Here is a 26713-nt window from a genome sequence, read left to right as displayed (position 1 = left end):
TATTTATATATGAATGGCAAAGGTCCAAGAACGGAGCCCTGCGGAACGTCAGAGACCGATTCTGTTGGTGATCCAGATGGGCTGAATTGTTGATGATCCAAATATGGAACGATTGAAAGGTTTGGAGAAGTCTGTGCGGATTACGAGTTGAAATTTAGCGTAAAGACTTTCATCGACAGATTGCGTCAAAGAATATAAATTGGTTATCGGAGAACGACCGCTTACGAAACCATGTTGAAATTGGAATGTTTGCAAACAAAACGTTAAAAGGTGTTAATTCGGAAAGTTTGGAAAAGTGCGAAATTAATAGTATATTATATCGGGCCTTCAAATAAATATATATTTAGAGTAGGCGTAGGCGACATTCTAATTCTGTTAACAGTGTAAAGTAATTTTTGTAGGTAACCAATTATTCTCCGGAGTTACACAGGTTACATAGTAAGCTTTTTCCCAATTTCATATTGTCATATTCCGTGGAGGAGGGGGAATAGAGAGAATGCACTACAGAAATTAAAAATATTTTCTAACCTAATTTCATTTCGTTAAAATGCCTGACGTTTCTTGTGTCATTTTCTACGCTGGAAAAATGTTGCAAACAATTGAATTTCCATAGGTAGAAATGCATCATTATCCAAGAGTGAGAATTTTGACCGACGAGTGCGCTTGCGCACGAGTGGGACACTTCTCACGAGTTTCATAATGGCATTTCGATCACGTGTGATATACGACGTTTTATCTTACAGGTGCAACTATATTGCAAAAAATCCAAGAAATGAAGTTTCATTCAAGTAAAACGACAACTGTCAAATTTAGTCACTTGTGAGTACTTTATCTCACTTGTGATTAAAATTTGACTTCTGTCATCGAAAACAATGGTCTAAGGTAGCTCAAAAACTCCACCTGTAAGATAAAAAAATAAAAATGCTGGATGGTTAAAATAGGAACATTATCTGGTCTAATTTAGATTTAAGTTTTCTAAATAGGGCAGTCATTTTACGCCAACAAATCTGATAAAAGACATAATATTATTACTAGTGAGGGATGTGGTACGTTTGCAGTAGGTACTAGGCCTTCCAGTTAACATGCTAAAATTCCCCTAAGATTAACCTTGTAGTGCGGCGGCCATCTTGAAAAATGGCGGCCTATATTCGATTTTTTGCTTATTACTACTAAACCGTTTCAAATATCGCATTTTATGTTGAGAGAATAATTTCAGAAAATGAAAGACACATTTTGGTATGTAAAATGTGTAGATAGCTGTGACGGATGTTGAGATATGTGCGTTTCAATATTTACAGTTTTGTGGTAATGTTTGAACATACTGTGAGACAACTTTGATGCTTCCTCCACAAGAAAAACCAAAACAATTCTTCTAAAATGGAAGAAGACGCTAAGTTGAGGAACAGCAAACATATACATACAGGGTGTTAGGTACACGTCCGGCCAAACTTTAACCGCGAGCTACTGGCTTCATGTAGAACTCGGAAAAAATATTTAAAAAATTCTATGTCAAAAAATAAATTGACATTTAATTTTTGAGGAAAAAATTTTTTTAACTGCTTTTAGTCTTCTACGTTGTCCCATAACCTCGTAGATAAAATTTCGGCATATTTTAAAAATACACCCTGTATATCATATTTTATAAAACATACATCAATGCGGTTTCCTTGTTTTAAAGCATGTTTGCTAGAGGTTACTTCGCATTTCCGGAGTAATTGTTATAATAGACACAATAACATCAATGTGTACAAAATTCAAATACTTTTTCGGTTTTCGAAAATTATTCCTTCGCAAACTGCAATTTTCACAATTTTCATTCACACACACTTACACATTGACAATAAATAGCTTTTCTTTTCTGACTTCACCAACAACACCCAGACCAAATTTACTCAATCTTTGAAATGATAACAAATTCATTTGAAGTTCTGGAACATATAGAACTTTTTCATGCAACTTCTTTCTTCCGTTTCTTCAAAATGTATGATTTTTCCTTCACTTCACACTTTGCCTCTGCGCTAAACGTACTAAATCTTTGTGATACTCTGAAGAAAATTTTGTGAAGAAAGGCTTGTTACGTGTAACATGCGTCGTAGCTCCAAAATGGACGCACCAAGAACCAAATGAACAATTTTTAATCATTCCCAAAAAAAAGGCAGTCTTGTACATTTTCGGATCTTCTATTTATTTCATTTGCTTCATGTAAAGTATTGTTATTTTGGGATTTGTAAAACCAACAATCCCGTCTGTAGCGTCCTAACTTTTAACAAAAATGACATTTCTTATTTTCAATTGGAACTTTTAATGCGAGTTCGTCAGAAAATTTTTCAAAATGCTTATTTTCTTCGCATTTTCTAAAGTCGCTGATTAGTTTTGATTTGATCAATTTTAGTGTCAAATCATTGGCAGATCTATTTTCTGTCATTCGAAGTTATTTTTGGTTTATATCGTTAAAGTTTTTTGAGTTTCGTCATGAATTTTTTTTTAAATTTGTAAAGTAGTGATAAAATAGTGCCTGCAACTTATTCAAAAATCAACAAAGACTTAAACAACAAAGTAAAGACTGTAGTTGTGAGTAAAAACATAAAATGAAACATCAAAAAGCTTGCTCGAAATGCCTGCCATCGTTTGCAAAGCAAGTTTCAGCACGACGTGCCCAAGGAAGCCGAGTTCGATTCAGAATGCCTGTTTTGACGAATTTCCTGAACGGCGTTTTGAACTCGCAACCTGAGAAACTCCCACGTGATTTGCAAGACGCCGAATACTTGTTCGTGGGTGCTTTTCAATTTCGTGAAGAATTTCTTCTTCTGCAATGCGATCCTCTCGTTGACGGCCAAGATCGCGGTTATTCATTTCGAAACGCGCGAAATGGCGAAGATGCTGCACAACGTTTACAAAGGTTCGTGGGTTGGGAAGTACTTATCCTTTGAGGAAACTTTTCACCATAGATTTGCCGTGCTAAGCTCTGAATGTCCACGGACTTCGCCATAGATCAAAATCATATCTGTTTTCTCCAGGTTAGTGAAAGCCATTTGAGCTTAAGATTGAGGTTCTTGCCAAAGTGACTTAATTTTGAATTAAATAACAACAAAAAAAGTCTATTATGATTTTTTCTCGAAAAATATCAACATTTGTATAAGGCATTATTTGCTCAGTGGTTACCTATTGTGGAGTTCTACCACTGGTTAAAATATCTGCACAACTTTCAAAGTCACCCTGTATATAACTTGATGAAACAATAGATCTTAGGACACTCTCAGCATTAGATTAGAATTAGAAAATCCTTTGCTTGTAATAATTTGGTGCCTTTTATTTCCCAAAATGACTGTTCCTATAAGTAGAGATAAAACGTGACCATCACATACCAGTCTACCATAGAGCAGACTAGTCCAAACATCATTTATTATGCGTTGTCACTTTCATCGCCATTTGTCGCTTTCCCCCCGATTCAGTTTTCCTTTCATCTCACTTTCATCTATTTTTTTCCATCACATTATTTATCGCCACCATTAACATATTCATTTCCTTGTTTACAACAAACACACACCAAGTGTCAAAGACGTTCCGTAAACACGCATTCAACTCTCTTTGTTAACTTTGAACTTTGTTCGGCATTAATTTGGTCCAGTGACCCCGATTCCGTCTCGGTTGCCATTCCACTTTCGTTACTCGCATTTTGACTTGTTCTTTCATCTTGATTGTCGCACCTCCCGGGCCTCGGCGAGGGCGCTGCGGTTCACCGGAAGGGACGCCATCTCCCGGGGGCACCCCGAACAACATGCAGAAGAATCGACGAGTGCGGACGCAGTTCTATTCCCCGGGCTGTTGCTCCGCCGAGTGCTAAATTGCGTTGCTTGTTGGTGGTTTTTGTTTTGTTGCAGCGAATAAAAAGCAAGGAGAGCGACAGGACACGTTTACGGAGTCGTCCTTCGGTTTTGTCTCCCAAAGCTTTTCTACTTTGGCTGTTTCTTCCTTGTTTTCTGTTTTGTCGGAAATGCCACCGACTTATTTTTGCCCGGAGTTTGTACAAATTGAATTCGTCCGAGAAATTATCGATTCCTGGTAATAATTAAGGAGCCATTCAAAGGACCTGTCAGAAATTATTTCGGTAATTTTATTAAATAATTACTTGGAAGTTTCTTAGTCGTTCCTGACGAATAAATCCGCCGTGGTAAAAATGTCGCCCTCCAGGAGTTTTGGGAAGTTTTCCCGGCGGGGAGTCCCGCTCTCCCGTGACGTCAGAATCCGTAATATTTTCGTATCGATTATTTAATGTTCATTAAAAGTTGTGTAAAAGTATTTGGCCGGGTGAAGATTTGCAGGATGCGGAAAACACGGATACTTTTCCAATTATCGCAGAGTTTTTCGGCCCCCGCCGCCGCCCCCGCCGACAGATACAAGCAAATAGAAGCGAAAGTTGATGATTTGCTACAGACAACTTGTTATGGAAGTGTTTAAAAGTTTGGAGCCGCTCCCCGGGGCCACCTCCGACTTGTGATAAACTCGCGGCCGCATTGTGCGCCCCCGGGAGCGGCCGACTAGTAATTGTTAAAAATACGAGTTGCGCCGCAGCGGTCCGATCAAAAGCGAACAGAAATTAATGTTCGCCGAATCCCAATAAAACTTTTAATTAAGATTCCTCCACTTGTTATTATCTCCGGCACGTTTTCGAACCTCTGCTCAGATCTTTATTTCATGTAAATCCGGAAGGAGTCCTCCGGTTTGCCGAAACTTTATAATCTGTCGCGATTAATCAGGTTATGCTAAACGGAAGCCGGGCGAGAATTAACACGCCGGTCGGATTCTTCCGGCGGGGGCGGCGGCTCGACAAAAATTTTGGGGGCAGGAAAGAACCGAAAACAACCAATTGACTGGTATTGATTTTGCTACTTCCGAACAGCTCGGTCATTTCGAATGAACACGAAAACAAACACGAGCGGCGAAAAAATTCCATTCTCTCTCGGAAATCTTCCATGGCATTCAGCTCTGGACCGCCTGCTGGACACCAATTATTATTCATCTTCGTAAGTAGTGATTTGAGAGGAATTATCGCTAGAAATATCCGTAACGACAAAATAAATCCGGCCTTGATGCCGTGCTCCATTTATAATATGTAATGTGATAATGACTTAGTTTTTTTTCATTCATTCCTCCATGTTTTCTTTTTGTTTAGTTGTTTCTTCAGCCTATGTTGTTTTAGGCTAAAACGAAAGAAAAAGTGCAAATCTCGTACGGATTTTCAATAGCATTCAGTTCTGAACGATCTGCTGGTTATTCACAAACCACTTCTATTAATAGCAATTTACATTATTAACAAAATTAATAATAACGGTAATAACACTTAGTTTCTTTTGTTTGTCTTTTATTTTTTTGATAAATAAATATTTTCTTCGTTCAGATTTCTACATCCTGGACATGTTTTTTGAAATGGTCGGATATCCTATTCTGAGGATGTCGCCGATACGGCGCGAATATTAACGAGGCGCCGTATCGGCGACATTTGCACTTTTAGAAACGTGACCACCGTTTACACTTTCTTTTTTGATCTATGTCAGATTTTCAAAACTTTGTATTATGTAATTACATATTACTTATTTATTTATTACAGAAATATGTTTTATTTAGCTGAAATGTGGCTCCGGTTCAACAGGACTGTTTTAAAAATCGAATAACATTAATAATAATTAACTGCGGCCTCGATTCCGTGCCCCTTTTATTATAATAATACAGTTTCTAATGAATTTCAAGAAATAAAAAATGAAGAGAATAAACTTGTCGTAAAAAATTTAAATAAAATTCGCCATTCGCTGAGTTGAAGACAAAGAAACGTTCACGAAGACTCTTTTTGTTACGTTTTTCATCGCTAATGTTTGCTTATTAAATTCTTTAAAGCAATTTAAATTCCAACGAGCTCTTGGCACAAGTGATGTAAAAAATGTATAAATTGTGTTTTTATTTAAAATTCCATCAGAACTAGTTTTGTTAATGAAAATATAAAATACAGTCGATAATGAGCGGTAATTATTTTAAACTTATTTAAATTGCAAATCGAGGGTGTGGTAAAAAAATGATTAAAAAAGCATCAACTGTAGTTACGTAATGGAATAACGTATTCGATTATGTCGGTGTAAAAAAACTTAATTGAATATTTGATCCGGCACAGTCGCGGGCCAGATAAGGCGCGCCCTCACACGACGCCATCTGCATCGACCGCGACAATCCCAATCCGGAACAAGATGTTTTTTCGGCCGGATGGTGTAGTTGACAATTGGACAATTCCTCAACTGTCGCCGTCTGGAAAATTGCGTTTACACCGTCGACATCCATCAATTATTGTTAACACGGCCATTTTTCCTGAAAGAGCTTTTCAGGCCTCGATCCGGGCAACTTTTTTAACGAAGCACCGGAACGTAATGAAACTGTTGAAAGTTGAATGCGGAGATATTGAATGAGTTCATTACAATTATACACGGCCGTCCAGAACGATTTAATTAAGTTCCGGAAAGTTCCGGTATTGAAAATTATCGACGTAACGGGGTCACGGACCGGAAACTGAACACTCGCCCCGAATTTGTTCCGCCCACTAGGACGACTCTGTTATCATTGCGGTTTCGATAACATTCCGATTCGGAGCAGGTGCACACGCATGATTTACGGTCTCGACGGCGGAACTTATGATGTTATAGAAAATCCATTTCTGGGACGTGCCAGGTCGGATATCCTATTCTGGAGGATGCTCATTTGTCGCCGATATGGCGCTTCGTTAATATTCGCGCCGTATCGGCGACATTTGCAACGCGGACACCATTTACACTAGGGGAGAGTGCAGTCAGAATCATCTGCATTGTGATTTCGAGTCCCGGTCTCCCCTAATTGTGTCGATTTGATTTCGTCCTTTTCTTCCTGCGAAATCCTGTCATTTCGCGTCGTTATTGTGTTAACTCTTTCCGCTCGACTGGTCCGGCGTTCCTTTTGATTCCGGTAATGCGAATTGTAATATTTGGTTTGAAACGTTTTCGTCTCGTTTCCAGGTCAGGAGTACATCATTACGGGCCCGGCGGACACCCAATTCATCCCCAACTACAGCCAGAACCAGAACGAATTCAACCCCTTTCGACCGAGCTCACCTGGCTTCCAACAGATCGACTCGTACCTCCCCCAGAGAGATCTGCAGACTTCCGACCTCCCCTACCACCTGCAGCAGACTCTACCGCAGTATCGCATAACGACGAAATCTCCCCCCCAGTACACTTTTCAACCACAATTCAACTTCAGGAGTTCCCAGCCGGCGCCCTTCAGACCTCAACAACCCATCATCCCCTCCACGCACCGACCCAACTACTCCCATCTGTTTTCGCACTCCCACAACAGGAATCCTTCCCAGACGGAGACGTTTCTGGGGGAGATAACGTTGCAGAGTCCGGCGGAACTCCCTCCGCGGTACAACGACTTCAAACCTTCTTCGTTCAACCCTGCGGGGCAGTCCCAGGAGAGCGTCGATCAAAATCTGGACTTCACGGAAAGACCTAATCAGGTGCAGGTCGGGGGAGGAAACAGAGGGAGTTTTTTGAACCACAGGACTAGGATTTTTGCGCCGGATTCGACCAAGAAGGCGACTCTGGTTAAGGATTATTTCGTCAATAACAACGGAGATGTTTTTATAACGACGAAGGTTCCGTTTGTGCCAAAACCTACAGTGTCGACGAATCCGCCAACGACAGTGGCGAGGAGGAATCCCTTCAGTCCGACGACCAAACCCACGAACAAGCCCATCTCGTTCAATCTCAAATCCAACAAAAAACCGTTCGTTCCGAAGAATCCAGCAACTCCCAGAAATGGATTCGATTTGGAGTCACTTCTGGAGGAACCCATCAAGAGTGCAAGCGGCAGCTCCCACAACGACGACGTTGTGGAAGTTGTCAAATCGAAGACCACTACCGAAGCTGTCAGTGTTGAAGAGACTACAACGGGGAGAAGTCACGAAGAGACAACGATCGAGCAACTCCACGAAGAGACAACAACGGATTTCGACTACGACACTACTTTGGATCCTTCCGTTGACTATGAAGAGCAACCAGTATCGCACGAATCAATTGACATCAATTCCCAAGAAGAAGAAGCTTCGAGAGTATCGCAAGAATCGAGTTACGTCAACTCCCAAGAGGAACCTTCGAAAGTGCCGCACGAATCAGTTGATGTCAACTCCCAAGAAGAAGCGTCGAAAGCTGCATCGCAGGAAGCTGATGATCATAACGACTCCCAGGAAGAATTTGACGACTACGTGACTTCTGAAGAGCAACAAGTTGATTCTAGGGAAGGACCGAAGAGAAGTTCCGAGGAAAATAACGACATACGCAACGAAAATTACGAAGAATCTGAGAGTCAGGAGGAGAAAGTGAAGACCACCAACGCTACGTCCTTCGAGATTGTAACAACGAAACCGTCGGCGATGGTGAAAGATGATAATTTCCACGAGTTTGTCGACACTACGGTTATTGACAATATTACTGAAGAACCGGTGACTACTGTTGAAGATAGCAGCGACGCAGTCCAAGAGAAGAAGAGCAAGAGTGAAGCTCTTGAAGCAGTCGAAGAGAAAAAGAGCAAGAGTGAAGCAGTCGAAGAGATAAAGAGCAAGAGTGAAGCAGTCGAAGAGAAGAAGAGCAAGAGTGAAGCTCTTTTGGCGGAACCTGAACTGGTGGTGTCGGTGGTTACTACGAAGAGTGTGGTCAATAATACTGTCATTCCGTCGGTGACTTCTCCACCGACTGTTACGGTTGGTACGATTGACGACAACACCACGGACACTTGGGTCGTGGTGGCTTCGGTCCAAACTAGTCGAAGCGTGTCCGGGGCTCGTTATTTACCATCACCAAACGTCGAACAGGATGAAAGAATGAAACTGCTCAACGAAGAAGTGGAGGATGTCACCGAAACCACAACCGAAGAAGTGGCAACCACGACGTTACCTCCAACTACTACCAAGCTGAAGACGTCGACTGAAAGTCTCATCGACAAGCTGGATCGGGTCCAGTCGGACCTCTCCAGTAGTCTACTGACAGGTGGTTTCAACAACGAAGGCAACAATATTGCTGTCATCACGGAAAACATGTCGGACAAGATGGCGACGACGATGTTGGATCTGGGGATCACGTCTCCACAACCGACACCACCGCCGCCTTCCAGTACCAAATCTTCGTTGCCGCTGGTCCAAATACGAAAGTTCTCGCCTTTGGCGAGGCCTTCGACGACGACGCGCCCCAAGAAGACCTTCGACAGCTTCAAACAAAACAGGAAAACAACTACGACTGTCGCTCCGGTGAATCTGGACCAACCCCAAGGCGACGAACCGCCGAAAGATGAAGGGAAGAATGCTGCCACCGGAAGGACGCCGGGAGTGTCGAACAAAACGCAAATTATTGTTCAAGACGTCAGTGCGTTCTTGCCTCCGGGGTACAAAGCCAGCGACAAAGACAAAGAAGACACTTCCAAATTGCTCGCCGAGATTTTGGGCAAAATCAGACCAAGTGGAGAAAGTGAAACCAAAAACAAGAGTAGTAAGTCTGGTGGTGTCAAAGAAGGCGACGTCTCGGCGCTGTTGCCTCCTGGGTACAAAGAACGGGATGGTACCACGGAGAAGAGCGAAAAGGTTGTGAAAGGAGCAAAACAAGATCGCACTTCTGACGATAATTCTAAGACTGATAAAATTTCGAAAGTGCCAAAACAAGACGACATTTCTTCATTTCTTCCTCGTGGATACAAACCACAGTCTGACGATGCTTCCAAAACCGACAAGCTTTTAAAAGAAGCGAAACAAGACGACATCTCTGCGTTTTTACCTCCTGGTTACAAAACATTCAAGACAACTTCGACCACCACGACGGAGAAGGCGAAACCGGTGGACAGTCTTTTTGCCAAAGCCAAACCGGTAGATGACATCAGCGCGCTACTACCACCTGGGTACAAACCAACAGCCGCCCCGAAAGCCAAAGGAGTTGATGGATTGTTAGCCGAAGCCATACCTGTCGATATCAGTGCCTTCCTACCACCTGGTTACAAGGCTCGAACCACTCAGAAACCGTTGACCACGATCACAGAAAAACTACTCCCGAGTCTTCTGCCTCCAGGGTACAAACTTCGAGAGACTCCAGCTGGTACGAAGAAGTTGACCACTTCTACCACCACCTCGACGACTAGTACCACCACGAGCAAACCGTCAAGCGGTGGCGGTTTCAAAGTAGTCTTCCCGAGCCGACCAGGAGGTGGTACCAGAAAACCAATAGTTCGATTGACAACCGCGAGGGCTGCCAGCACGGAAGAACCGCGCGCCACGCCGCCCACAATTCAGAAAGGATGGCCATCAAGGTTTGTTGTTTTTGTATTTATTGAAACATGTTTAAACTTGATTTGGTCAGAGCTACGACCGAGTTCACCGGTTGGCCAACACCTTCGACGACACCCATCTCCATCGAGAAGCTCCTGGAAGCGGCGAGGACCGCGTCTACCGGTACCACCGCACCAGCTGACACCACGACCAGTACCACCACGACCACCACCACGACGACCACGACCACCACACCCAAACCCACAACTCCGGGAGTGTGCACAGGAGAATGCGACTTGGCTGGTACCATCAAACTGATTGGTGGTGCCAAATGGGTTCCGGAGTTGTTGGACAGAAACACCAAAGAGTGGCAGATTTTGGCAAACGAAGTTCAAACTCAGGTAGGAGTTGTGACGGTCGAGACGGTTTTTGATTTGGTGTTTTCAGCTGGAAGAAGTCTTCGGCAGGTCGAATATGTTGAACAAGTGGTACAAGAAGATCCGAATTGATGGTTTCAGCGAGGGAAGCGTCCTCGTCGACTACTTGGTGGAACTGAACGATCTGGGGCGACAGATCGACACTTTAGAGATTAAGAAATTGTTCCACGACTCTTTGGACGATGCTTTGGCCAGTCCGGCGTCCAACAGAGAAGCTAAGTCTTTAAACGAGACTGGAAAGTTCGAGGGGAAGCTGAGTCTAGGCCAGTTCATCGTGGACCCGAAGTACACCGATTTCATTGGTGAGTAAAACAAAGTGAGGCCCCAAGGCTTTTTTTTTGGAAAGTGCGCCAAATCGGGCGCCGTAACAATACAACAGTGGTTCTGAGACTAAGAGTTGTTGCAGTACTGCCAAAGCAAGCGTATCCGACGGTGGGCTACGCCGAAGACAATGTTTTGTTGCCGCAGTGGGCCATCGCGGTCATCGTGATCGGCCTGGCTTCGCTCCTCTTCGTCATCATCTTCGGCGTGACCGTGGTAAGTTGAGGGTGAGTGAAAGGGGCGCCGTACAGGTGGAGTGTTTCAGCTGGTGAACCGGCAGAAGAACGCCAAGAAGAAAGCCCCGGTGCCGCTGACCGAAGACATGCTGAACGAGCTGAACAAGAACCACATGGGCGGCTTCGACAACTACGGCGCCGAAGACTTGTACAACATGGAGGACGTGTGGAACGACCGCGGCTACGAGCCCAAGCTCGCTAAGAAGGTAAGTGCGCGGTGCGACTGTCGGAGATGACTTAATCGTCACTTCGCAGAGATCCTCCGGCTCCATCCACGACAACAGCATGTCCAACTTGTACGACAGCTGGAGGTCGGAGTGGAACGGCTATTATTACAACGCCTACTACGGCAACAACCCCGGCAGCAGCCACGGCGGCTACGGGAGGAGAAGATCAGACTACGAAGCGAACTTCTGAAGTGATCCGCTTGGTTCGACGAGACAAACTGCCACTAAAGGAATTTCCGTATCTGTACAGTAACTACACTAACCCCCATCTGCACCGGCTGTAGGAAGGGCGCGCGCTCCTCCCCCGCAACAGGGTTTCATTGTTTTTTGCTCAATCCCGTTTTGGTTTCCGTCCTCGAACAGATATTGTACAGATATTGAGGGCTTCTAGCTTTTTAGAAGCGTATATTTTTGCCAATGTGCTAGTGAACGAGGAATTTATCCGACGGCTGTATTACATTTACGAAGTAAGTGCGACCAGGTTTTTCTAGTCAGCAGCCTCCTAGCAGTGGTTACACTGTAGTGAATCGGCTGTGAATACACCCAACAAGACTTTACTTACTCGACATCGACTCGTGACGCGAGGCCCCGCCAGTACACCCAAACGAAGGACCGGGACTCGGACCCCGACACCACAAAACAATGTTTTGCTAATTCAAAACAAAATTCCTACTAGATTCTCAACTGCGAAAGCTTTTGTGATGCCACAAAGAGGCGTTTACTGTATAGAACGATATTTTATCCCTTTTGAGAATTTTTTCAAAAACTGTTCGAATAATTTAAGAGACTCGTTTGTCTCTTTAAGCAGCTATCGCAAAAAAAATATAGTTTTTAGTCGATTGTACTATAAAGTAGTATTTTTCGGTTTGAATATCTGGACGAAAACGTCATCTTTTCGTCAAAGCATTGTTTTTCGTCCTAGGCCGAAAAATATTTTTCGACTGCTATGTTGTTAAGCAATGAATAACGTTCAACAATCCACGACAGTTAAGTTGTCAATAACACCCTGGCAACATTCAGGCTTGTTAAGGAAGTTTTTTAACAGCCCGCATTTTTTCAAAATTATCATGGATCAAACGTCACTTATACAATGGAATGACAATTTTTTTACGAGTATTTTTTATTGCAATCGACTAAAAAATAATGTATGATACATGAACGAAAACAATATTTCGAACTCATACTGTTGCTGTACTCGGCTTTGCCTCGTCCAGCAAATCGTCGTTATAACATAAATATCTACCTATTTTTCAAATTTGAAAAACTGCAAAAACTGATGTTTTGGGACGGTGAAAGCTTTTGTGACGCTACGCTACAAAGAATCGTTTCTAGTCTAGAACGAGATATTTTATCCCTTCTGAGATTTTTTTTCAAAACTTTTCCGAATGTTTTAGAGACCCGCTTGTTCTTTAAGAGACTATCGCAAAAAATATTTCTTTCAAAATTTAGAAACTGCAAAAACTGACATTTTGGGACCGCGGAAGTTGTTGTGACGTCACAAAGAACCGTTTCTAGTCCAGAACGAGATATTTTATCCCTTCTGAGAATTTTTTCAAAACTTTTCGGAATATTTTAGAGACTCGCTTGTTCTTTAAGAGAGTAGGTATTGCAAAAAATTATTTTTTCTATTATTGATTCAAAAAATTGAAATTCATGCATAGTTATCGGTGCCTGAAGTGGGTCATTTTCTAACGTGTATTTCTTTTTGCATTGTTAGTAAGATCGAAACCATAGAAACCATACAAAACAGTGTGTGAAATGCGATTTCACGCACACGACTATTTCTCTGTTTCACTTCACGCACTGTATTTTATTAGTTACCTAGCAACATGGTCACTGCATTGAAACTTCAGAGTTCCTTCAAAAATTTGAATTTTTAATTTCAATTTTTTGAATCAATTATAGAAAAAATATTGTTTATATTTCGTGCGTGAAGATGTTTTTGTGCATTCAAAGGCTTATACTGCCTCGACCTTCGTCTCGGCGTAAAAGACCTTTTCATGCACAAAAAACACTCTCTTCACGCACTTAATATAAAAATAACTATTTTTCAAATTTTAAAAACTCCAAAAACTGACATTTTGGGACCGTGGAAGCTGTTGTGACGTCACAAAGAACCGTTTCTAGTCCAGAACGAGATATTTTATCCCTTCTGAGAAATTTTTCAAAACTTTTCAGCATGTTTTCAAGACTCCCTTGTTCTTTAAGACTATTGCAAAAAGATATTTTTTCAAATTTTAAAAACTGCAAAAACTGACGTTTTGCAAAGGTGAAAGCTTTTGTTACGCCACAAAGAACCGTTTCTAGTCCAGAATGAGATATTTTATCCCTTCTGGGATTTTCTTCAAAACTTTTCGGAATGTTTTAAAGACTGGCTTGTTCTTCAAAAGACTATCGCAAAAAAAATACTTCTTTCAAAACTGAAAAACTCCAAAAACTGACGTTTTGGGACCGTGGAAGCTGTTGTGACGTCACAAAAAATCGTTTCTAGTCTAGAACGAGATAGTTTGAGACTTGCTTGCTGTTTAAGAAACTATCGCAAAAAATTATTTCTTTCAAATTTGAAAAACTTCTAAAACTGACGTTTTGCGAAGGTGAAAGCTTTTGTTACGCCACAAAGAACCGTTTCTAGTCCAGAGCGAGATATTTTATCCCTTCTGAGATTTTTTGCAAGTTTTCGGAATGTTTTAGAGACTCGCTTGTTCTTTAAAAGACTATCGCAAAAAAATTATTTCTCTCAAAATTTAAAAACTCCAAAAACTGACATTTTGCGACCGTGGAAGCTGTTGTGACGTCACAAAGAACCGTTTCTAGTCCAGAACGAGATATTTTATCCCTTCTGAGAATTTTTCCATAACTTTTCGGAATGTTTTAGACTCCCTTGTTCTTTGTCTATCTCGAAAAAAAATTCTTTCAAATTTGAAAAACTGCAAAAACTGACGTTTTGCGAAGTGAAAGCTTTTGTTACGTCGCAAAGAACCGTTTCTAGTCCAGAATGAGATATTTTATCCTTTCTGGGATTTTCTTCAAAACTTTTCGGAATGTTTTACAGACTGGCTTGTTCTTTAAGAGACTATCGCAAAAAAAACTTTTTTCAAAACTTAAAAACTCCAAAAACTGACGTTTTGGGATCGTGGAAGCTGTTATGACGTCACAAAGAATCGTTTCTAGTCTAGAACGAGATAATTTTAGAGACTTGCTTGTTTTTTAAGAGACTATCGCAAAAAATTATTTCCTTCGAAGTTTAAAAACTTCCAAAACTGAGGGTTTGCGAAGGTGAAAGCTTTTGTTACGCCAGAAAGAACCGTTTCTAGTCCAGAGCGAGATATTTTATCCCTTCCGAGATTTTTTTTTTAAGTTTCCGGGATGTTTTAGAGACTCGCTTGTTCTTTAAGAGACTATCGCAAAAAAAAAATTCTTTCAAATTTGAAAAACTGAAAAACGAACGTTTTGGGACTGCGTAAGCTTTTGTAACGCCACAAAGAATCGATTCTAGTCTGGAACGACATGTTTTATCCCTTCGGAGACGTTTTTCAAAACTATTCGAATCCTTTTAGAGACTCGCTTGTTCTCTAAGAGCTATCGCACAAAAATATTTCTTTCAAATTTGAAAAACGGACGTTTTGGAACTGTGAAAGCTTTTCTGACGCCACAAAGAACTGTTTCTAGTCGAAAACGAGATATTTTATCCATTCTGAGACATTTTCCAAAACTGTTTGGACAGTTTTAGAGACTCGTTTGTTCTTTAAGAAGCTATCGCAAAAATGATTCTTTTTCAAATTTAAAATACTGCAAAAACTGACGTTTTGGGAGTGATCGGCAAAAAACCCTGTACTGGCTGGGCCAATAGTGAAGCTTCGAGGCGCAGGTTTTAAACATTGTTTCTAGTGTTTTTTATATTAACGTAATATTATAGAATATACTGAGTGTTTGCTTTATTGTTGACAAGCACGTTACGAAAGCGCGAATGGCTCAGCTACTTAAGAATTTTCTCGATCGACGATTGACGTAGAAGGCACAAGTTTTCTCTCACCCTTTACATAGGTGTATATAAATGTAAATATACCATCATACAAAATATTATGTCTATTTTCCCATATGTAGTTTTAACCATTAAAAACGTTTAAATTATTGTAAATGTAGATAATTACTGTAATTAAGGTGTTAATAAAAGCCACACCCACTACTTGACGTTTTTTATTAATTTTAGTTCTGGTATTTTTTTCTGCTTCCCGATCGACTCTTTCCCACCCATGAACCTGCGCAGGGGCTCCGGGACCGTCACGGTCCCGTCGGGGTTCTGCGCGCCCTCTACCAGCGCCATCAACAATCTGGGGACCGCACAGGCGGTGCCGTTCAGAGTGTGCACAAAATCAATTTTGTCGTTCGATCTGAACCTGATCCCCAACCTCCTGGACTGGTAGTCGAGGCAGTCGCTGCAGCTCGAGATCTCTCCGTAGATCTGTCTCCCGGCGAGCCAGGCCTCCACGTCGTATTTCCTGTAGGCCTGGGCCCCCAGCTCGTGCGGCGGCATGTCCAGCACCACGAAGTGCAGCCCCAAAGATTCGAAGCAATTCTCTTGAATCGCTCTGATCTCCTCGAGCATTCTGTGCGACTGTTCAGGCGTTGACACCGCAAACATCTCCACTTTGGTGAACTCGTGCACGCGGTAGATTCCTCTCTCTTCGAGAAGATTCGAGGTTTCGGCGCGATAGCAGCGACTCACGGCGGCCAGCTTCAACGGTAGATCTTCACTCTTCAAGGTTTTGTTCGATAAGAATCCCGCGAGAGCCATTTCGGATGTCCCTGACAGGCACAAATCGGGACCGTGCAATGTTTCGTCCAGGTGGTACACCTGCAATCCAAACTGAGTGATTTTACAAGGGGGAAATGGAGACTGACCTGAGTACGCGTCCCTCGAGTGTTCATACCGCAACCTTCGATTATGTCTCTGTGTAAAATGTCAGGGACTGAAACCAGTTGGAAATTGTTCTGGATGAGAGCACTGACGACGTATCGAATTAACGCGTGTTCCAGCTCAGCCAGCTCCCCCAAAAAGTAGTAACTCTTGCTTCCGGAGAAGTTGCCCAGTTGGTCGGTCCGCGCCAGTCTCAGCCTCTTCGCTATCTCTTGAAACTCTTTCGGCGCCGTCTCGTACTCCTTCTTCGCACCGACTCGCCGGACAACTTTGGGTTTGTCTCCGTAGTGCACCACGTCAGGATGTGTTCGGTTAGGTATCTTTAACAGCTCCAAATTCAACTCGTTTTTCGTCGTTTCGTAATGCTTATCGTCGATACCGACATGTTCTAACTTGCGCTTCAAGTCGTGCACGAGCTGGATGTTACCGACCCCCTTACGTAACGCTATATTTTCCGAAATTTCGTGAATATTTTTGCTGTCGTACAAGTACTGAGTATCAAGTTCTGCGCTTTGGGGGACATTCCAAAAGAGCGATTTCGATAAATGTAACAGTTTTCGGTCGAAACGGGGCCACGTTTCGGCTAGTTTTCTACAAATCATCGTTTTTCCTGATGTTTACATTACTTTGGTTATGTCGACAAAAAGTGGGGTTATGAGAGGATTTGTTATGTCACAGTTGGAAGTGGCTGAAGTACCGACTTTCTGATGACATCGAGACTCATAAAATCCCGACATCATTGACAATATAAACATTACAAAAATTTATGGAGAATAAAATAAAGACTGCAAAGAAACTGTAAAAAATAGCGTTTTTTTATTAGTGGACAAGTAAAGAAATGTTTGGTTGCAAATAACCGGTTTTATTTTCTGTACATTAAAACATATTATAATATAAATAGACTAGAGTATATTACTAGAAACAACAAGAAAAATGTGTATATAAAAAGTGTAAATAAAAGATTCAAATGATCCATACACTTTCTTAAGAGGAGACTTATTTTGACTGTGAAGGCACTTGAGGAGATTATGGCCTCTGTTTGTTTGTCTTTACCCTAACAAAAGGAAACAACAATAAAATAAAAAAAGAGAACAAAGAACCGTCGGTGTAACAGTAAATTTGGTCCCTGTCTTGAACTATACAGCGTGTTTGGTTTAAGAAGACTAGTCAGTTTCAGGATGGAGCCCTAACAATACAACAAGCGCTAAAAAACGGTGGTAAAGACAACAACGTAATCGAGTAACAAGAGTATTTATTTGCTGCGACCTTGAGTGAGTAACAATCGGTCGCGTGAAACCTAAAATTAAAACTGGATGCGATACTTGCTGGTGGCCGAGTCGGTAGAAGACTTGCTATCCCTTCCCAACGATCCTCCCCTTCTGGCGGCGGCTCCGCCCCCAAACAGCCTTACCTTGGAAGGGGGCGGCAGCGAACTGGCCGAATTGTCGCTGAGCGTCGAAGCCGAGTCCCGCTCGCCGCCGCTGCGGGACCTCTGGTTCGGCTTCCTGAGCGAGGAGCTCGATCCCCCGCTCTCCGACAGCCTGCCGTACTCCCCCAACTTCCTGGGGGGAACGAGCGACCTCGCCGGCGACGCCCTCCTGCTGCTCGCGTTCGAACTCAGCGAATCGCCCCCGTCCGATTTCTTGCGTAGTGGGGGCGTCTCGCCCTCCGCGAGCCTGTTGTAGTCGCCGAGGCGGCGAGGCAGGCCACTGCGGTGCGAGGAGGGGCGCGGGGGGCGCGGCAGCGAGCTCGGCGCCGGACAGCGGTTGCCGCCGTCCGAGCCTGGCCTCAGGTCGGCCGTCTCCTGCATGCGCTGCTGCTGGGAGGCGCGGCCCTGCTTCTCCAGCAGGAGCATGGCGCCGGGCTCGTACATCGCTACGCCGCCCCCGGCGCCGCTCCCCGTCACACCCGCCAATAGTGGCTTGGGTATTTTTCCTTTTCTCTGCGCAGCGACTGGATTAGTGAATCCTGGAAAACAGCAAAGACCCCGCTGAAAAGGAGAAGAGAAAAGACACAGTTGGGATGTTGTCCGGGACCTGCGTGAAGTGAGTTAGTCACACGGCACGCCACTCGGCTCGCCATGCATCGGGATGGGGGCGGCGGGGGCGTTTTAGTGGAGGAGGAGAAAGCGCGGAAATTCAGTAACACTCGACCATTCCTCATCGAAAACAGCTTTTATTTGTTTTACAGCATGCCAGCGAGACAAACATACATGCAAAACTATCTAACTACCCTACTGGTACTGGCTCTTCTTTCATTGTCAAATAACTCTTCGAGCCGATGCACCAATACGGTAGATGGTCGTGACATATCGAACATTTCCAATTTCTTGTTACGAAATTACCGCACGGGATCACACCACCCGCGAATACCTCCGAAACCGAGTCCCCAGGCGAAGCGCAGGTTAATAAATTAGTGAAAAAAAATTGAAAACGATCGATGTCACCGTGAAAAATTAAAATACGTTCAACAAGTAGCCGGAATGAGTTGAAAATCAAGTACTCGTCATTCATTTATTTTTTTTGGAAGTATGGGACCCAATAGCGAGCCCTGTGGAACACCATATTTTACTTGCGGCAGTGGCGTAGTTAGCCGAGACATTGTTTCCCCAAAGATCTTCACAAAATAATTTTATTGTACCGGGTGACTTTTAATGATTGAAATTATTTTTGTTCGGTTGGCAACACATTCACCATTTTTTTATTGTACACTTGACTATCAGATTCAAATATGACAGTTCAAAAGTCAAAATAAAACCTAGAAAGCGAATCAACAGACAACTTTTTGACAAATGACTGAACGTACCAATTATTCGGGAGTGCCAACCCACTAAATTTGTCTCAATCATTACAAGTCACGCTGTACTCGTACTAACAATTGAAATTTGACGAGATTAAATTGATTTCAAAAGTATTCTCTTGCCCTGAAGTTTTTGATGCTCAGACCAATTCGCACTTGTTTATTCACTTTTGAATTAAACATCTTTCTGTTGGTATTCTTTTTTGTTATTTTTATTATTTTTACCAAATACGGATCCACCTCGCATGCAAGGGTCTTACCACGCCACTGCTTGCGGCCAAAAATCCCGTCAGAGTTACCTATGAAAACAAAAGTCAGTTATCTTTGCCAAATTGTCATTCGAAACGTCATATCTGTCATTTAGTATTTTATGAAGCACTAAACGGTGACGTTTATAATTTCAAAAGGTTTCAAAAGTGACAGTGTTATCTAATAATACTTATTTTCATAAAAATTGCATTTAGTTATGCCAAGACGCTGCCTTTTGTTTTTCATGGCATTTCTTTCATCAGGTGTCACAACAAACAAAATGACGAACAAATAAAAAAATTCGAATCAATTAGTATTTCATTGTGTGTCAAATTTAACGTTGCACAACGTTTGTTAATAATCCAAAAATGTGACGTAAACACCGTTCACGTTGTTTTGGCGTAATAGGAGGCCATGATTATTTTTTTAACGTTGGACACACTGTTGCTGAATTTCCCGCGATGTGTGAGTATTTTTCTATTGCAAACTAGTAAAACTGACAACAATGCACTAGACATTGACGGTATTTATAACCTCAAACTTTTTCTTATTAAAAAAAAAAGTGTTACGTCCACTCGTTCCGGCTACTTCCTGACCACAATTGATGAAACCATTAAGTAAACAATGTATTTGGTTAAACACGTTTGGTCGATTAAACTTTACAACTGATACTACTATATACAAATAAGTGGGGGAAAAAATCTAAACTAAAACTGAAAAAATCTATATAAACAAAAAAAAACCAAAGAAAAAAAATAAAACAAAAGAAAACCGACTCACTATCTGACTCGAACTTATAACACTGAAAATAATGGTTCGTTCGTTCCAGTTCTGTACTTGATCAGTGATAATTTGTTGTTCGAGCGATCCAAAATCGTACAGAACCTTCGCAAGAAGCATACTCATTAATAAAATGTCTCAGTCTCTCCTACCTTACTAAGCAGTTGCGAATCTAGCTGGCTGTCGATCTCTTTTAGTTGATTGTCCAAACTTTGCTTGGTCGAATCGAAACTCTTGTTGGTTTCGTATTTGGCGTAGGAGGGCATGTGGTAGGAGGAATCGCTGCCCGCGTACGAATTCCCCGAGCCGAAACCTGTCGAACTCGTCAGTACGCTGCTCACTGGAGGAAACACGTAAAAATCTTGGCGTTTTTTCAGAAGAAAATCTCACTCACCAAGCTCCTCCCTCGACACCGTCGTGCCCAACACGTGATCGATATCGGTCCCGCCCAGGCTGGGGTGGGGAGTGTGGTGGGGGGACCTGCCCAACATGCTCGACACATCCTTGTCGTAGGTGTGCTTCTGCAAGACTTTGATCATGGCGTCCCTCTCGGCCAACTTCGACTCGAGATCCTTCACCCTCGACTCCAAATCGGCGACTTTCTTCTGTGCGGCGTGCACCTCGTCCATGTGCCGGATCTTCTCGTTGCGCGCCTCGGCGATGATCTTCTCCGTTTCCTGGCTGGTCTTCTCGAGGGCGGCGATTTTCGCGTCCCTGCACCACACAAAAATCATCATCGTCGTCGTCGCACGCGGACTCGACTCACTTGGGGATGCTAGCGGCGTCGATCGCCGCCTGCCTGAGCGCGCTCTCCTCCAAGTACCTCTGCTCCCACTTGGTGCAGTCGCCCTCCAGCCGCATGATCTTCTCGTCTTTCTCGCGGAGTTGTCGCTTGAGCTCGGACGGCGATTCGTTGCCGGAACCGTTCGGGGAGTCCCAACCCGTCTTGCCGTCGTCTCCGTGGGCCAGCTTCGTCCGCTGCAGCTCCCTCTCCAATTGCAAGCGCAACTTACGCTCGGTCTGCTCGCGCCGGTCGCTCGCCAACTGCAGCGACGACAGCGCCCTCTGCAGCTGGGCCACTCGCTCCACGTACACTTGCTTCTTGCGGCACTGGAAAACAAATCGAGGTAAAACGAGGACGAGACAGATTCGAATCTTCTACCTCTTCCTCCAGGCGGACGACGTTGCTTTGCGCGTTCGTCAGGGCCGTGTCTAAGATGTCGATGTGTGTTCGCTGTTCGTGCAAAGTCACCCGTTGTGCGGCCAGCTCGATTTCTTGTCGTTCTTTGGCGGCGACGTGTTCTTTATCTGTTTTCATTTATTTAAAAAAAAATGTATTTACATTGAAAAGCTAGCACTAATTATTGTGACATTTTCTCGACTTGTTTTACATATGAAACCGGTTCGAGGTAAAAATACTTGGTACCAAGGAGGCTAAATAGAGGATCATTTTGCATTTCAAGGTCATTTGTATGTTTGGTTCCCTACCTATCCATAGTTTTTTTTTTAAATCAGCTATCAGTGTCAAAACTTTATTAAAAAACCAGACTGTTACCCTAAAACCTGTACTTAACGACCAACTGTATAATTTGCCCCATGTCAAAATTGAGGTTATGTCTGTCTAACAATTGACATTTTTTCGGGGTTGAACACATTTTGTCGTTTTAAAGTCATTACAAATCTTGAGCGCAGACGTTCAATGTATCTATTTTAGAAAAGTATTTACGTAAATAAATGAGAATTTAGAAACTAGGTATATAACACCGTACCGTGTTTGGGGCCTTCTCACAAATCCTTCTTACTCAATTCAGGTTTATTACCTTTCAACCCTTCACAGCACCGAATCAGGGGCATTTTTTCCACGCAATGTAAGGGGCTGTCCACTACCTTTTCTTCGCGAAGGCATCTTTTCAAATTTTCTGCGTTAATTTTTCAACGCAAACGCAAATGACAGCGCCGATGACCTTGAACGGCTCGACGCAGCCAACAATGCCAACCTACATCGTGAAATGCACTATTTGCTACTTTCAATTCCTCACAACACTTTGACAGCTGATTTAAAAAAAATCACTTGTTTTACATATGAAACCGGTTCGAGGTAAAAAATACTTGGTATACTCCGTACGGTGATAGATTGCACGTTTTTAAATTCTAGTTCCAAAACATAAAGCAGTGAAAAATACTAAACTCTCCATCTCAATTGTTTCACGTTATGTAGAAAACCGTTGTATCCCTGCAGATTAATTGCCGCCACACTACTCTCTGAGGCTGTCTTCTGTCAAAAAACGTGCAATCTATCAGAGTACGGAGTACACCAAGGAGACTAAATGGAGGATCATTTTGTATTTCAAGGTCATTTGTGTGTTTGGTTGTCTACCTATCCGTAGTCTTTTTTAAAATCAGCTATCAGTGTCAAAACTTTATTAAAAAACCAGATTGTGTTACCCTAAAACCTGTACTTAACGACCAACTGTATAATAATTTGCCCCACGTCAAAACTGAGGTTATGTCTGTCTAACATAATTGAAAGTTTTTCGGGGTTGAACACATTTTGTCGTTTTAAAATCATTACAAATCTTGAACGCAAACGTCCCATGTATCTATTTTAGAAAAGTATTTACGTAAATAAATGAGAATTTAAAAACTAGGTATATAATACCATACCGTGTTTGGGGCCTTCTCACAAATCCTTACTCAATTCAGGTTTGTTACCTTTCAACCCTTCACAGCACCGAATTAGGGCCCTTTTTGGTAATCTTGCATTTTACGGTGGCAAATGTGCGCATGTGCAAACTTCATATACTGACCCCCTGTTGTCAACGGTATAATTTGCTAATTTACTTTCAAAATATAAATTAGACAGGGCCCAATTTTTATTAAGAAACTACTGCCGCGTTTAAAATTAATTGGGATTCAACAATTTGATCTGAAGCAACACATTTTCGCCATATAATAGACATTTCTACGCATGCGCACATTTGCCACCGTAAAATGCAAGATTACCCCATTTTTTTCACGCAATGTGAGGGACTGTTCACTATCTTTTCTTCGCGAAGGCATCTTTTCAAATTGTCTGCGTTAATTTTTCAACGCAAACGCAAATGACAGCGCCGATGACCTTGAACGGCTCGACGCAGCCAACAGTGCCAACCTACATCGTGAAATACACTATTTGCTACTTTCAATTCCTCACAACACTTTTGACAGCTGATTTAAAAAAAATCACTTTAGTTACAAAATGAACCCACACTTCAAAATATGAGATTTTAGGCTAGAACCCACCCTGTACGCTCACGTAAACGTGAAAATTCTTACTTTGTTGTATGAGTTGAGCGATCAGCACTTCTCTTTTGCTCAGTTCCCTTCGGAGACTATCGGGGGCGTTGGAATCGGGTCCCGGAGACCTCGACAGCATTTGTGTCGACAACAAGTCGACTTGTTCTCTGAGAGCCCTGTTAAGTTCTTGAAGCCTTCGATTGTCGTTCTGCAAGCGCCCCCTGGCGGCCCTCTCCAGTCTCTCCTTCCGATCGCACGACTGGACCAATTCCTCCTGTGCCTTGTGTACTTTTAAAATTTCCTGTTCCAGCTGCGGACAAACAAACTCGTGTCACCCGACCTGGACCAATCGCAACATTACCTTTTGTGTCTTCGCAACCCTCTTGTAGCAATTCTCCAATTCCATTTTCAAGGCACTGTTCTCCTTGATGAGTATTTCGACCATCTCCGCGGACGCCCACACTTCTCCCCCCGTCGTGTCGGACTCTTCGCGGCCCTTGGTGGGGGGCCTCGGCGCCGACACCCCCCTTCTGAACCCGGCGAAATCGCACGCCCCTTTCGGCACCCCCACTTTCGACAGGTCCGGCTGGGACTTGGACAGGTTCAACTTCTCGGCGTTGATCTTGTTGTTGCGGTGGACGGCGGCTTGCAGCGGCGACTTGTCGGCCCATTTCGGATACTCCGGCGGCGGCGGGAAACCGCTCGTGTCGAAGAAGGACAGGTCGGAGATGTTGGTGTTGGTGCCGTTCGGGGACGGCACTTTCACCTCTTTGGCTAGGTGCTTGAGGACCGACGACTGGCTCAAGTAGTCGTCGGGGATTTCGGTTATTTCCTGGACGCCGGTGTCGAAGATTCGAGGGTTGCCGTCGAAGCTGTTCCGCACGGAGTGGTCCTTGCTGGAGGGGGATGGTGAGGCGGAGCCGCGTTTCTGGATGGGGGAGAGTTTCGGGTCGTGGTAGAGATTCGGTGATTGGTGGGCATGGTACGAGGGGTTGATCATGTCGCTGGATTCTCTCGCCCCGGAGTTGCGCCCTACAAATTCTTACATTTTCACAACATTCTTGACAAAGATCATAACAGCCGAAAAAGTTCTATTTCAAAAGCCACAGTAGAGTACGTTCAAGTGGAGAAGTACATGGGCGGTCCTACGATTTACTTGATAATCCCATAGGCTAGACACCACGTGGTGTGTACTTCTCTATTTGAGTCTGCTGATGTTATTAAGTTTATAGTTACTCAGAAGCTTGGATTTTATAACAGGACAATCAACTTGTTTCAGAATTGATGAATAAAAACAAAGGGGGCTGTTGAGAGCAGAAAAATGTATAGAAAATAAGTGTTATTGAAGTTTGTTGACTGTTAATAGTCAGTCGCACAGTTTGCCAAAGACTCTTATCACCATCATTACTTCCCAAACAAGATAAGAAATGTTTTCGCTCGTCTCAAACGCTGACGCGTTCCAATCTTTTCTTTACCTGTCCAGGGCTCATCTCCCGCACTGTGTATGATCAAAGTGTTGTAAGAGGATGACGACACGTCCAAGGAGCTGCGATTCGACGGCAGACTGTCTCTGAGAGAGCTTCGATTGGAGGTCTGTTGATTTTCCTGACCTTGAGGTTCTTGTCTGGCAGTGTGACGTATCACATATTTTTCTTCGTTCGAGAGATTTTCATTTGAGGTCGAGATGTCGGTTTCGCTCCCGCTCAAGCTCTGAGGGAAGTTACTCTGGATGTTCTGGTTGAAGGGCCTGAAGCGGTTCGGCTGTTGCAATGAACCCATTTAGGAGAATGGATCGGTGACGATTCTACTCCAAAATGACACTACTCGTGTGATCCGTACCTTTTATGAGCCAACATCTACCACAACAAAAGAAACGACAATTAACCTCAAAGTTCCCAACAGCGCAAGTTACGTCCAGCATCGCTCACGTATCGAATAATCGACGTTTTAAACAAATTCACAGCGCTATTTGGCTGTTAGTATCACTTTATCTGGTCAAAAGGTTAAACAGCAATGTTTACTTCTAATTGCACATTATTGGATGGTGTAATACAAAAAATATTTGTGGAATTCGACGGTCACGCCGACAATTCGATTATCTCTTTCCCGAATCTGGTGGATTTTTCCGCGGAAAATCATTCCTCTCTTTCGTCTAGTCAAGTTTTAGACGAGCAACTGTGAAAATTAGATCGGAATTTACCAAGCAAACAAACAGAAACTACTTTCACAAAACAAACGAAAATCGGGTGGCCGCCTCGCGACCTGACAAATCCACACCAATCTACTTACAGAAGATGGAACAAACACTCCCTGGATGAACTGCTTCAGATTCAACACATTTTCACGGGTGAAAGAAAGAAAAAGTTAAAAAAAATTGGTTAACACTAGCCCCGACTATACTGACGAAACTTGGTTACCGCATTCTCCGGCAGAGCGCGCACGGGCAACATTCCAAGCATTCATTAAGGTAGCCATACACGAGCGGGATTTTCTCGAGGAAAAAGCTTCAGGGATTTCTTTGGGGGACTTCCTCTACCGAACCCTCGCCCGCACACGGAGCGGATTTTCCTCGAGGAAAAGATCGTGGGGATTTTCTCCAAGTCAACACACTAGGTCAACTTTTGTTCGGGATTTTTGTGTCTCTTCCACCCTCCGCATCCTCAAGGACGCCGCCACACATGTTGAGGAATTCCTCAAGGCTTGAATTTTGGATTATTCAGGCTGTACCTTGAGGAGATCCCGCTCGTGTATGGCTACCTTTACTTTGCAACAGCGTGGTGACCAATGACTGAGAAGTGGGTGGAGTTTAATAATGGCGCAAATTTCAAAAAAATATATATCGGGTTTCATGTAAAAACATGAGCACCGGTGGCTATCATTAACAATTAGTCAATTACCTGTTAATATAAAATAAATTTCCCAAGACATCCATTGGCAAAATTTACAGGAAGTAATATCTTACGTTGGGTGTCTTTGGGTTTTTTTTTTCAAAAATGTCTCACAAAAATTTCAAAAAGTAGGCCCGGTTTACTCAACTCAATTTTACCCAAATTTCTTAATAAAACTTGCCCTACTTTTTCTACGCCTTATCGTGCTTCGTAATTTAATAACGAATAAGAAACATCACTTAGCATGGTGATTTCGGC

General features: G+C 43.1%; 3 protein-coding genes across 3 annotated transcripts in view; 1 reads left to right on the top strand and 2 right to left on the bottom strand.

Moving 5' to 3' along the window:
- The window catches only part of LOC138137533 (uncharacterized), an 85080-nt gene extending 69349 nt beyond the window's left edge, over positions 1–15731 (top strand). Inside the window, exons 2-7 of the mRNA XM_069056977.1 lie at positions 7032–10365; positions 10416–10725; positions 10772–11063; positions 11168–11298; positions 11348–11524; positions 11574–15731. Of these exons, the coding sequence (XP_068913078.1) occupies positions 7032–10365; positions 10416–10725; positions 10772–11063; positions 11168–11298; positions 11348–11524; positions 11574–11735 (4406 nt within the window). The 3' untranslated portion in view covers positions 11736–15731. The remainder of the gene's footprint in view (positions 1–7031; positions 10366–10415; positions 10726–10771; positions 11064–11167; positions 11299–11347; positions 11525–11573) is intronic.
- On the bottom strand, positions 15727–17148 carry SerRS-m (Seryl-tRNA synthetase, mitochondrial). Its single transcript, XM_069056979.1, has 2 exons — positions 16448–17148; positions 15727–16400 (listed from the first exon to the last, which is right to left on the bottom strand). Exons 1-2 carry the CDS (start codon positions 17063–17065, stop codon positions 15729–15731), a joined length of 1290 nt encoding a protein of 429 aa, XP_068913080.1. The 5' UTR covers positions 17066–17148; the 3' UTR covers positions 15727–15728.
- A 156-nt stretch (positions 17149–17304) lies between these two features.
- Positions 17305–26016, bottom strand: LOC138137534 (angiomotin-like protein 2). Its single transcript, XM_069056978.1, has 9 exons — positions 25857–26016; positions 25043–25423; positions 23929–24599; positions 23607–23877; positions 21454–21599; positions 21058–21401; positions 20686–21005; positions 20444–20631; positions 17305–18453 (listed from the first exon to the last, which is right to left on the bottom strand). The coding sequence occupies exons 2-9, from the start codon at positions 25344–25346 to the stop codon at positions 17767–17769; spliced, it is 2931 nt and encodes a 976-aa protein (XP_068913079.1). The 5' UTR covers positions 25347–25423; positions 25857–26016; the 3' UTR covers positions 17305–17766.
- Positions 26017–26713: the final 697 nt, after the last annotated feature.

The sequence above is a fragment of the Tenebrio molitor genome, chromosome 8 (genome assembly GCF_963966145.1).
Source record: "Tenebrio molitor chromosome 8, icTenMoli1.1, whole genome shotgun sequence".
NCBI lineage: Eukaryota > Metazoa > Arthropoda > Insecta > Coleoptera > Tenebrionidae > Tenebrio > Tenebrio molitor.
Note: the sequence above shows the minus strand (reverse complement) of the source record. Positions and strands in the feature narration are given on the sequence as shown.